Source organism: Mizuhopecten yessoensis, unplaced genomic scaffold (genome assembly GCF_002113885.1).
Source record: "Mizuhopecten yessoensis strain PY_sf001 unplaced genomic scaffold, ASM211388v2 scaffold6163, whole genome shotgun sequence".
Classification (NCBI taxonomy): domain Eukaryota; kingdom Metazoa; phylum Mollusca; class Bivalvia; order Pectinida; family Pectinidae; genus Mizuhopecten; species Mizuhopecten yessoensis.
Genome location: NW_018406412.1, coordinates 716,398 through 729,714, shown reverse-complemented (window position 1 = coordinate 729,714; position 13,317 = coordinate 716,398). Strand labels below are relative to the sequence as shown.

Here is a 13,317-nt window from a genome sequence, read left to right as displayed (position 1 = left end):
GCCATTTTGAAAAACTATTTCAAACTTAAAGTAAAGTTCTACTTGGCCGATTGAACTGAAACTTTGTAGGAATGATCGAATCATGGTCCTGACAAAGTGTTGTTATTTTTCGGGTCAATCAGAAATACAATTTGGCTGCCATGGCCGCTATTTTGTAAATACCTATTTCAAACTTAAAAACAAGTTCTAATAGGCCGATCTCACTTAAAATCGGTCTAGGAATGATCAGCTCATGGTCCTGACAAAGTTAAGTTAACATTATACTTAACTATTTTTTACTCAAATTGGTACATATTTCAACAATAAAAATAAATACTGTAGGACTCAGGTGACCGTTAAGGCCCATGGGCCTCTTGTTTCACATGTAACAAATATTTTCCAAGTTAGGCACATTTGAAAAATCAAGTAAATTAATTTAAATTTCAATAATTAATTCAGCAGTGGTGTCCGTTTACATAGAAATCAATATAGCAGCCTAAGGGTTAACCTATAAAAAAACTATAATGTAAATTGCCAACACAAAATGTATTGCATAGAATTCTGAAGCCGTCGCAAATAAATCTGAAAATTCCTACTTAATTTTAAATAAAGAAACAATATGACCAATTGAAATGTAGACTAAGGTAATGGAACTTTTCTTTGCTGGATATATATATCTCAGTTGGTACTAATTAGCTTGTGGTGATCAACTCGGTTTCATGTAATTAGAATCCAGCATGACATTTACAACTATTTTCCAAAATTGATCATTTTTACAGTTTTAACTGTATTGAAATTCAAATTAAACTAAATCATATGACTCTCTGTTTAGAGAAGAACTTTGATACTCTATAGTGAGAGATGCCCGTGAGGAAAATTTTCTGTCGAGACCCTGGTTAAAATCTGTTGAGCCTACTTAAGGTTCCAGTCCATGGAAGCAATGATTGACCTAGCAGCTTTTCTGAGGCATTCATACATGTGTTGATCGTGTAAAACAATGTATTCCGACGCATTATTTTGATACGAAGGTGATCATTGATGTTTGAATGTACATCCATTTATCTTGCATCGTTTCCCCTGTAGCAAGAATGTTGTCAATATCTATTGGCTGAAATTAATCTGATGTCGGAGCTGTAGGTCACCAGATACAGCCCATTAAATCCTAGTATTAAACTACACGAGTGTTTGAACCTATACAAAACTATGATGAAAATTGTCAATACAAAATTTATTGCACGGAAGCCGTCGCAATGAAATCTGAAAATATTACACAAAATGTTTGGCTCGCATTCCTACTTTATTTCAAATAAAGAGACAATACGACCAGTTGAAATGTAAAACTAAGGTAATGAAACATTTCTTTACTAGATATTTATATCTTGATTTCAAATAAGGCCAAAAAAAATGTAGTCTGTTTAGGGTTGCATTGGCAAAAAAACTAGGGTAGGTAGGTCAGATTTTGTTTGTTTGTATATTTTTGGACATGTGATTATGACCCTACTATTGTATGTAAAACAAAGAATTACATAAACAAGGTTCATTTGGAGGCAAATTGTGCTCCATGTGATGACATTTAGCGCCAACTCGGAGCTGGAAGCCATTTTGAAAGGCAAGGGACCTTCTAAAATCGAAAATCAGCGGGTTTTTAAAAAAAGTTTTGGGTCGGGGTAAAAAGCTTGGGTCGGGAACCCTAAACAGACACCTTTTTTATTAGTCTAATTAGAACCCAGCATGACATTTACAACTATTTTCCAAAATTGATTATTTTTACAGTTTTTACTATATATTGAAATTCAAATTAAACTAAATCATATGACTCTGTTTAGAGAAGAACTTTGATACTCTAGTATTTTGAGAGATGCTCGTGAGGAAAATTGTCTGTCGATACCCTGGTTTCAGTCCATGGAAGCAATTATCAGCAATCTAAGGCTAATCTGATCTTGAGACATTCATAAATGTAACACGATGTGTCATTTTCATGGTTAACTAACTAATAAGTAGCTGGCATCATTTTTCTGCGAAATACAGCTACCTAATTGTTTTGTGCGACATACAGTAAAACTTAGTGTTCCATTTAGACTCGCCAATTTCCACTCATGTCGCTTAGCATGCAGAGTCTGATACGTATACCGAACCAATCATATGAGCGGCATTGAAATGGAGGCCATATATATTTTTCAAGAATCCTACGAGGCACATCCAAAAACAATGTTCTGGTACTTATGAGCGTGTGATGGTTAACCGTTTGAACTCTTTCACCCCTGAAGACACATTTGAACTCTTTCAATTCAAAGGTTGGAATAGTTCATGATAAAAAATTCAGGGGTGAGCAAGTTAATTTGTCATGGCAATCAAGAGACTGGCTAGCTCTGCTGTTACGAATAATAAGAAGGTCTGTTTAATAACAAGGTAATTTGGACCGTTACTTCTTGGAATTTTTGGGGTGAAAAATTACAAGTTTCAAAAATTAAAAACTGATGTTGGCCGAGTATTTCATGAATTCAGTGATTTAATAAATGCTAAGAAATTATATTATTGGTAAGTAAAACATTGGTTTATAAGCATATTTTCTAAATTGATAAGCTATATAAACAAAATATTAAGTTTTAATCATTGTTTGGTATTATGATTCACAAGATGCCGATGAGGAAAAACGTCCGTTCTGAGACCCTGGTTAAAATCTGTCGAGTCTGTTACTGGCTCCAGTCCATGGAAGCAATGATCAACAGGCTTGTCATTTCTGAGGCATTGATTGGGAAAATTTGACCTCTGGTTTGATTGAGGGGTATCATAATTCGTATGCGGGTTTTGATCGTCCTCTTATAACTGAATGGTTCACAAGAAACACAAAAATTATCACATGGAATTCTGAAAAAAGTGTTTGTTTTTATTTTTAGTCTTCAGAAGTCTGTATGTAGTTTCTAATAAAGAGTTGATTGATCCTATACAAATAAAAACTGAGATTTTTTTATTTTATTTTTTAAAACGTTAACCCGACAGCAAGAGCTTATGATGGTAAATTCAATTTCGTTTGTCCTAGCAGTCAAAAGATTGGCTGCAGTGAGGACAATTTAAAGATCTGAAGCCTTGCATCAACTTCAAATTTTTGTTTGAAATACATACCTGGATTTTTTTATATAAACAAAATGAAAATTGAATTGGTCCATCATATTAATGTATTTTTTCCCCCGATTTCTTGAATAATTTAACAAAAAAGCCTATAGGATAATCTTTTACAGAAGATTTATTAGGAAAAAAATGTATGAAGATGTTTAAATACGTCTGGAAGATCGTAGTTTCCAATATACTGAGGAAAAACTTCTTGAGAATTTTAACAACCACGTTTTCTTTATGTAATTCCAGCAAATGTTGGATGAATATCCAAAATGCTTCATCGTTAACGCAGACAATGTGGGATCCAAACAGATGCAACAGATTCGTCAGGCCCTCCGAGGCAAAGGAGGTACGTAGTCACCAACAGATTTGTCAGGCCCTCTGAGGCAAAGCAGGTACATAGTGACCAACAGATTTGTCAGGCCCTCCGAGGCAAAGCAGGTACGTAGTCACCAACAGATTTGTCAGGCCCTCAGAGACAAAGCAGGTACGTAGTGACCAATATATTTGTCAGGCCTTCCGAGGCAAAGCAGGTACGTAGTGACCAACAGATTTGTCAGGCCCTCCGAGGCAAAGCAGGTACATAGCGACAACAGATTCGTCAGGCCCTCCGAGGCAAAGCAGGTACGTAGTGACCAACAGATTTGTCAGGCCCTCCGAGGCAAAGCAGGTACGTAGTGACCAACAGATCCGTAAGGCCCTCCGAGGCATAGCAGGTACGTAGTGACCAACAGATTTGTCAGGCCCTCCGAGGCAAAGCAGGTACGTAGTGTATTGACCAACAAATCCGTAAGGCACTCTGAGGCAAAGCAGGTACGTAGTGACCAACAGATTCATCAGGCCCTCCGAGGCAAAGCAGGTACGTAGTGACCAACAGATTCGTCGGGCCCTCCGAGGCAAAGCAGGTACGTAATAGTGACCAAAGTAGTTCATGTTGAATCCGCCGCAATCTACTTTAAATGTTCTTACAAATTTCTGAAAGATTATTTTAAAGTCCAATTAAAAAATAAGAACTTTTAAAATTGAAGAATTTGTCTTGGTCAACCCTCCTTTTTATTGCACACATATATATAGAAGCAGACTTTGATATTCTAGATAAATATTTTTAAGTTGTGTATTTAATGAATATTTAAACAATCTTAACATTGTCTTCTTTTATGTCTGAATTTAGCAATACACAATTCGCTACATATCACAATGCAGCCACAGATGTATGGATTTAACTGAAAAATTATGATAGAAACTACACAATTTTAGAATTAAACATACCGTGGTATGCTTTATTAGGCTATTTTATTCCTGTTATGATGAAAATCTCTTTATATTGCGAGTTCCCTGATCCCAGTTTTGGAGCCAGAAATGGCCGAACCCACCAATACTGCAGGGACAGAGATCAAAAACTAGCCATCAGGCTGTCTGAACAGGAACAGAGCAAAAACAAAATACACCACAGTTTTAAATTAAGTTATACAATTCTGGGTCATTAATTTTGTGGGGTTCAAGGTAAAATTCCTCCTAGTCATTTTAGGATACACAACATTTTATGATCTACATACACAACATATATTTAAGAAGTTTATATTAGAATATAGCTTATATGTGAATAAAGCTAGGGATATTGGATTATGATACTTAACCCTTTCACCACTAGACCGTAATGGACTCGTCCAGATCAATGCATGGTAGAGTCTACTAAAGTTACATAGGGGTGAAAGGGTTAATTTAATGTCATGGAACAAAAAATGATGGAAGTGCATGACAATGAAACAGAAGTGGACAGATTTAATTTGAATTATCATTGAAAGAACCGTATTCATTTCCTGACATAAAAGATTTTAAGAGTGTTTAAGCACAGTTCATGTTCTTCGTTTTGATTTACATCGTCTCGGCTTCCATCTGTCATCTGTAACACAAGCTAAGAATCGTGGAAATATGTAAGTGTTTGTCAACACTTAAATTTGCGTTTGCCCCATAATTTCTATTTAATCAGACATTTCAGTTTAAACTACAGTATTCAAGAGAAAGAAAATGACATTTCTTTAATTCTGTGGGATATATATATGAGGATCCCAAATCCTTTCAATAGAATGTAAATTTAATACAAATGTACATATAATTACAAAATTAATTTTGATCATTGGTAAGCTGTACATTTGATCCAGTTTTCGCCTTTTGATGAAATTCCTGTTATGATGAAAATCTCTTTATATTGCGAGTTCCCTGATCCCAGTGTTGGAGCCAGAAATGGCCGAACCCACCAATACTGCAGGGACAGAGATCAAAAACTAGCCATACGGCTGTCTGAACAGGAACAGAGCAAAAACAGATTACACCACAGTATTAAATGAAGTAATACAATTCTGGGTCATTAATTCAAGGTAAATCCCTCTCAGTCATTCTAGGATACACAACATTTTATGATCTTCGTACACCACATTTATATAAAGGTCGAAGTTCAAGTTTATTTAAGAAGTTAATATAAGATTATCGGTTTGACAGGCTTTAACATGTGAATAAAGCTAGGGTTATTGGATTATGGTACTTAATGTAATGTTGAGGAACAAAAAATGAAGTGCATGTTTGAAACAAAAGTGGACAGATTTAATTTGAATTAGATAGAAAGTACCGTATTTTTTTCCTTTAGTAAATGATTTTAAGAGTGTTTAAGCACAGTTCATGTTCTTCATTTTGATTTGCATTATCTCTGCTTCCATCTGTTATCTGTAACTCAAGCTAAGAATCGTGGAAATTTGTTAATGTTTTGTAAACACTTATATTTGCGTTTCCTCTACCATTTTCCTCCACCATTTCTGTTTAATCGGCATTTCATTGTCCACCATTTCTGTTTAATCGGACATTTCAATTTAAACAATAGTATTCAAGAGAAAGAAAATGACATTTCTTTAATTCTGTTCTGGTGAAAATCTACGACGTTGCAAGTTCCCTGTGGCCAGTATTGGAGCCAGAAATGGTTGAACCCACCAATACTGCTGGGGCAGAGATGGATATATATATTGGGATCCCAAATCCTTTCAATAGAATGTAAATTTAATACAAATGTACGTATAATTACAACATTAATTTTGATCATTGGTAAGCTGTACATTTGATCTAGATTTCGCCTTTTGATGAAATACCAGTTATGATGAAGATCTCTTTATATTGCGAGTTCCCTGATCCCAGTGTTGGAGCCAGAAATGGCCGAACCCACCAATACTGCAGGGACAGAGATCATAAACTAGCCATACGGCTGTCTGAACAGGAACAGAGCAGTAAAATCAATGAGTTTGATGACCAAAATTGTATGATGCTAAAGTTTGTCCAAGACATATGATGTGACCCTGATAGTTATACGTATATATAACTAAAAGATAAAGTATCTAGACATGCTATTGACTCTGGTTGTATTGAACTGTTTCCATTGGTATAATTTGTCTTTTTAAAGTTATCCTCATGGGCAAGAACACCATGATGAGGAAAGCTATCAGAGGTCAATTGGAGAAGAACCCAGACTTGGAAAGGTAAGTTCCCTTAAGGTCATAGGAGTGTATTGCTAAACGGAAATAGGAAGTACATCCCTAGTTGAAAATCCAATGTAGGGAGACAGTATCACAATTTCCGCGTATTCTAATGTTTAATATTAAACTGATGAATATTGTATGCTTATTTTTGACAGAACAGTGTGTTCTTTCAATAATAAAGTATGGCAAAGCAATCCAGGCATAAATTCAGATGTTTTTTTAATCAATGAGTCACATGTGTTCATTTTTCTGTACTTCAGGAACCCGGCTACCTATTTCACTACTGTGAAGTTTTTCAAGAACGATAACTCTTGCATGCAATTACTATGTGTATATGGTTTTATTATAAAATGTCAATTTTTAATCGTTTATAGATGATTAATTTTACACAATTTCAGCATTTATGTAATTGATACACATTAATGCAATACTAATCTATGTTAGTATCATTTTTATTGACATTCAAAATTCAATCCTTTTTACATAAATTTCCATTTAAAATCCTTAAAATTCGACAACCTACATTAAATGTTCTTTACTTCAAAGCAATATAATTACAAAATTTGAATAAATTCTACTGAGAAATGGCGACACAATCCTATTACCTTAAACTATTTCATTCTTTCTAGAATCCACAGATCTAATATGATAGTAGAGGTATTTCAACAAGAAATTGTGAATAGTTTACCTTTTTTGTCAAAAGTAACTTGTAAGGCCAAACAAAAAAATATTAGCTGTTTTACCCTTCCAACCCCTAATTAGTCCCCCATCGTTTCCTAGGGGGGATTATATGTTTGAACTCTGTCTGTCTGCCCTTTTGTCAAAGATGTTTGTCCGGGACATATCTTCTATACTATTTCACCTGGAGTAACCAGATTTGAAAGTGCAATAATTAGGTCACTGTGACCTATGACTTAACCTTTGACCTTAACTTTTGAAAAAGTTTGTCCAGGGCTTATCTTCTATGCTACAGTATTTCAGTTGGAGTAATAATTATAACCAGATTTGGTGTACAAGGACAGCTTGGGATGGCGGAGTGCAAGAATTAGTTCACTGTGACCTATGCTTTGATCTTTGATCTTACCTTGTGAAAAAGTTTAAAAAAAATCATTACCGGTGGGGGACTATGGATTGCCTTGCAATAGTTTGCCTTGTTTTTTGGTGCCTACCCTAAACTTTTTAAGGCAATATTCAAAGAAGCACTGCATGTTCAAGTCAAAATCACTAGTATATAAACCACATAAAATTTTCTTTGAAAATAAAACTTGTTACCTACCTATCTACTTTCCCTAAATTTTTCGAACATGTTACAGGAAACATATTTTTTGTCTGGCCTAATGCCCTCCCTCATTGATCACAGTCAATAGTAGAAAGACATAAATGTTGGTGCTTTTCGGCAGTCTCTATGACATTTAGGTTAGTCTCAGTGGTTAGCTTTTACCAAGAGTAACACTGGAAGTAACATATAATAACCGTCAACGAACTTTCCTACCTCCAGTACACATACACAAATGCATGTATACATGAACTCATTCACCCCTGAAATTTCATAATGAACTATTCCAACCTTTGATCTGGAAGAGTTCAAATGTGTCTTCAGGGGTGAATGGGTTAATAACTCGCATATAGGCATGTCCTTAACTCATTTACCCCTGAAGACACATTTGAACTTTTCCAATTCAAAGGTTGGAATAGTTCATTGTGAAATTTCAGGGGTGAATGAGTTAAATGACCATAGCAGTTCATAGGACATCAAACAAAATAAAACAAAAATCTTAAATTATGAATAAATTTTTCGGATTATTACACTAGTAATTGAAATAAGGCCACTGTGACCTATATTTTTGATTTCATTGACTTTGGTTAGACTTTGCATTAAGCTTGTTGTCTTAAAACAGTTGAAATGAAATTCCTGTGATGATGAAAATCTCTGATGTTGTGAGTTCCCTTGACCCCAGTGTTGGAGCCAGAAATGGCCGAACCCACCAATACTGCAGGGGCAGAGATCAAAAACTAGCCATACGGCTGTCTGAACAGGAACAGAGCAGCAAAACAAACAATTAACCCATTCACCCTAAAGTCACATTTATACCTTATCAAATCAAAGACTGGACAAGTCTAGTTTTAACTTGTTGGGGCGAATGAGTTAAATTAATGATACTTATCTGGGTAAAGATGCATAAATGTCTTTTGGGTTACTTATTAATATCACTTTGTTCCTATTACAGACTTCTTGGTTACATCCGATTTAATGTCGGCATGGTCTTCCTCAAGGGAGATTTGGTGGAAGTGCGCGACCTCCTGTTGGCCAACAAGGTAGATACATCAACTATTATCCTACATGATCAGGGGAATAATAATTCTGACATGGTCAACTGCATGAAATTGTTGAAGCCCCCAGATATTGCAGGGACAGATTAGTAACAAAATGATTCATGTTTTTGGTTGTCAAAAGAAAAAGCAAAATAAGTAGGGATTTGGTCAGTTCTTTAAAAACAAAAAAGTCATTTTTAGCTCACCTGGCCCGAAGTGAGACTATGCCATGGTTCGGCATAAATCCGGCATTAAATTGTTACTTGAAACAATTTCTTCTGAATAACCAATAGGCCCAGGGTGTTGATATTTTGCCAGTAGCATTTTCGCCCATCGATTGTAAAATCCATTTTATTGAACTTGTCCTTCATATTTAATACTGTATATATTATGTTGTTTAAGAATGTTAGCTGTAATGATCAATTTGCCCTTGTTACTGAGGGTGGTAAAGGCGAAAAAAATAAACTGCAGCAGAAATTACCCAAAGGCGAAAAAATTGACTGCAGCAGAAATTACCCAAAGGCGAAAAAATTGAACTGCAGCAAAAATTACCCAAAAGCGAAATAATTAAACTGCAGCAGAAACTACCCAGTATATATGGCACCAATTTTTATCAGAACACTACAGGATATCTCGTCTATTCCAGGTACAAGCACCAGCCCGTGCCGGAGCTTTGGCTCCACTTGATGTCAACGTGCCAGCTCAGGCTACAGCCCTCGGTCCAGAGAAGACATCTTTCTTCCAGGCTCTGCAGATCCCAACCAAGATTACCAAGGGGTGCATTGAAATCCTCGTAAGGATTGAGTTTTACAAATATCTCTTCTAGTATTGCAAATTATTTCTCCTCTTTACGAAAATGTCATGCCCGTTTTAGGTTCCTCAACTTGTCAATGAGAGGATGAAACATCAAAAAGGAAGTAAAATGTATAACACTTCAGAAAATTGATACTGATGTTGTTGTCTTACCTTAGGGTTTATTAGACAATTAGAGATTATTTCTTGTGTTTGATGGTTTTTCTTGATCGTCCCACAATAGAAGTGTCAAATATAACATTCATTTCTAGGCAAACAAAGCATTAAATTAATTAAAGGATCAGATAAAATTACTCTCACTCTTTTGGAGATGAAAAAATCACTCTTTGACTCCTTTTGTTACATGATACACAAATCTTGAAATTTCGAAAAAGATTTGCCCATCCCATCCCTAATGAGATGAGCGAATATATTGTCAAACTTGCTCTCTTACCTGATAATACTGAGCATTAAATAAACCTGTTTATTTGATTTCCACCAGAATGAAGTGAACTTGATCAAGGTCGGTGGTCGTGTCGGACAATCCGAGTCAACACTATTGAACATGTTGAACATCTCGCCCTTCTCCTATGGTCTCCAAATCGAGCAGGTGTACGACTCCGGAACCATCTTCAGTCCCAGCATCCTAGATATCACCGACGATGACCTACGTGCCAAGTTTATGATGGTAAAGTGTTTTATTGCTGTCAAACTTGTTATAAGACTACTTGTCCAGGACTGATGCGTGAAACTTGACTAGAATTTGGTATGGAACTTCGATGGGTAAAGGGATGTAAATATTTCATAAAGTGTGCCACAGTTAAAGGATAGAAGGGCAGTGTCCTTTATGACAAAATTTTGTAAATCTTGAAATAAAAAGTTTGTCATAAGTATAGTTCAAACCTAAAGATCATATGAACTAATGGAACTCGATGTTGTATGAAGCCAAACAAAAAAATAAAGTGTAAAAGCACTAGGGAAGTACTAAGAAACTCTTGTCCTTTGTTTTTTATATACATAAATATATATAGATAGAATAAAAACAAATCTTTCAGATCGTCGGCTAGGAATAAAAACATGAATCTTTCGGATATATATATATTTGTGAATTGTTTTGACAGGGTGTAAGGAACATTGCTGCATTGTCACTGGCAATTGGCTACCCCACCGCAGCCTCTGCACCTCACAGCATAGTAAATGGATTCAAGCGTCTGTTGGCCATCTCCGTGGAGACAGATTACACTTTCCCAGAGGCTGAGAGGGTAAGTACTTTGAAACATTTCTTCATATATATGTGTTAACAAACATTGTACCTACCTATTTTCTTTGATGATGATATAAAATAATGAACTTTTTTTTGTGGTTATTTTTTGAATATCAAAATGATAGAAAATGGTTAGATGCTGAAGTTCATGTTCATCCGAAGATTGAGGATGACCAGAATCTTTTTGTTTTTTAACCAGGTCACTGGTTCTTCATCAAATTGTCTTCCAGACAATATCTTTATTTATGTACATTAGGCTTTTGGTGGTGGCAAAGTGGCATTTTTAATCAAGATGCAGTATGTGAACTAATACATTAGGAGGCACGGTAGTCTGGTGGTACGACGGCGGGCTCGTGACCGAAGGGTTGCAGCTGGTTCGAGTTACATCACGGCACCGTGTTGTATCTTTAAACAAGATACTTTACTCTGCTTGTTCCAGTCTACTCGGCTGTAAATGAGTACGTGATTGGGCTGTGCTAGCTAGAATTGCTGAATGCTAGCTGTGAGTGCTGAAATGGCAGCACTGGCTGGTTGCAAAGGCCCTATAACCACTTATAATAATTTGTGAACCACTTTGAGACGACCTACGAACTAGGTTGTGATTAAGTGGTATATAGGAAACTCGAATTATTATTATAATGTGTTGAAATACACTACATTGGACCATAAACTTGTGTGATTTTTAAAAATATTGTTTCCTCCAAACAGACCAAGGAGTACCTTGCCGACCCCTCCAAATTCGCTTCCGCTGCCCCTGTAGCAGCTGCTGCTGCACCTGCGGCCGATAAAAAAGCAGAGGCTAAAAAGGTGGAGTCTGAAGACGAATCTGATGACGACATGGGATTTGGTCTCTTTGACTAAATCTTCCACGCCAGTGCTATGAACTATTGGAAAGTGCTGAATACAAAAAATTACCATCTTTGACGAAATTGAATTATCTGTTTTGGATTCTCACATCTATCTTGAGTTAAGTACTGTTGAGATCATGCTGAGAAAAAAAGGGGAAATATCCACGCCAACGCATCATGCAAAATGGCGAAAGGATTTCACCATTTAACTTAATAAAAGATTCAGCAATTGAATTTCAGTCATTTGTGATTTATTCTTCAAGCAGATTCTAAGTATAACTTTAGAATATGTAGATCATTGAATGATATGAATTAAGATTCATTAGAGATGAAGTCTGTTGACCATTGTTCAGCTTCCAGGGTTGGACACTAACGTTTTTTGCTTGCTAGTCCACATTACTAGATTAATAGATTATTTACTAGTCCTTGGTCAATGTAACTAGTCCAAGATTTCCTGACAAGGAAACAAAGCGATCTACAGCACGAAATATATTTAGGAAAACTTTGACAATTATCATGCAATATATCTTGTTTTAACCCTTTCACCCCTATGTAACTTTAGGAGACCCTACCATGCATTGATCTAGATGAGTCCATTATGGTCTACAGTGGTGAAAGGTTTAAGCTGTTTTCTAAATTTTAAAAAGAAATGTTCTTATTTATCGTATTTTTACACAAATCCAAAGGACCAGTTAGGTTAGATGCTTCGCTAGTCTTTGCTGAAATCTACCTGTGGTGAACTAGTGAGAGTGTGGACCCCTGGCTTCTGTAAGCGGCTTCTACAGAATCAAAATATCAACAGTATCCAGTACAAGTATATATGTATCAAAGTTTGGAGTGTTCTTTTTTTCCCCGTTATAAAACAAGCATGACCTTGACTTTTAATTTATGGGTCAGATATGTTGAAAATTCAAACAAAATAACCATATATTCTAAGGCCATAATAATTAATGTGTTGTGTGGGTCAGCTGTGAGCGCTGTCCAAGGTCAAAGCTCAACACTGGCTGTCCTAAATAAGAGCTTTTGAAAAAAGATGCATCGGGTCCAGGATTGGGATCGTTTGCCAGTAGGTATTTTAAGTAGAAATAGGTTAACTTTTCTAAGATAAATGACCTAAAACCCACTTTAAAGGTCAAAGGAGCCAACTATATTAATGTTTTTAACAATATTAAGGAATGTGAAGCTCTAGAGCTAGTTGGGTTATGTAGATTGGCAGTGCAAATCTGAGGTGCTAGGAACAAGTCCTAGAAAGGTCCCTCAAATGACCCTGACCTTTCTATGTAAAAATGGTTCTTGCATCAATACTTGGAAAACGGTTGTGACCCCTACCCAACAAATCACCCATCATTAACAGACAAAATACAGATGATGCATGCGACGATTCCTTCATTTGGTCTAAGGAACCCTGGACAAAGGCATCCTCGATTTACAGGGGTAATACTCGCCTTCGCTCTCTACTACCTATGGAATGTGTGGTAGCAAAATC

The 13,317-nt window shown here is 36.0% G+C and overlaps 1 protein-coding gene across 1 annotated transcript in view; it reads left to right on the top strand.

Moving 5' to 3' along the window:
* The window catches only part of LOC110451657 (60S acidic ribosomal protein P0-like), an 18,912-nt gene extending 6,847 nt beyond the window's left edge, over positions 1–12,065 (top strand). The window contains exons 3-9 of the mRNA XM_021499791.1: positions 3,343–3,442; positions 6,539–6,614; positions 8,843–8,930; positions 9,574–9,720; positions 10,222–10,407; positions 10,841–10,981; positions 11,692–12,065. Coding sequence (XP_021355466.1) covers positions 3,343–3,442; positions 6,539–6,614; positions 8,843–8,930; positions 9,574–9,720; positions 10,222–10,407; positions 10,841–10,981; positions 11,692–11,844 — 891 coding nt within the window. The 3' untranslated portion in view covers positions 11,845–12,065. The remainder of the gene's footprint in view (positions 1–3,342; positions 3,443–6,538; positions 6,615–8,842; positions 8,931–9,573; positions 9,721–10,221; positions 10,408–10,840; positions 10,982–11,691) is intronic.
* The last annotated feature ends 1,252 nt before the right edge of the window (positions 12,066–13,317 follow it).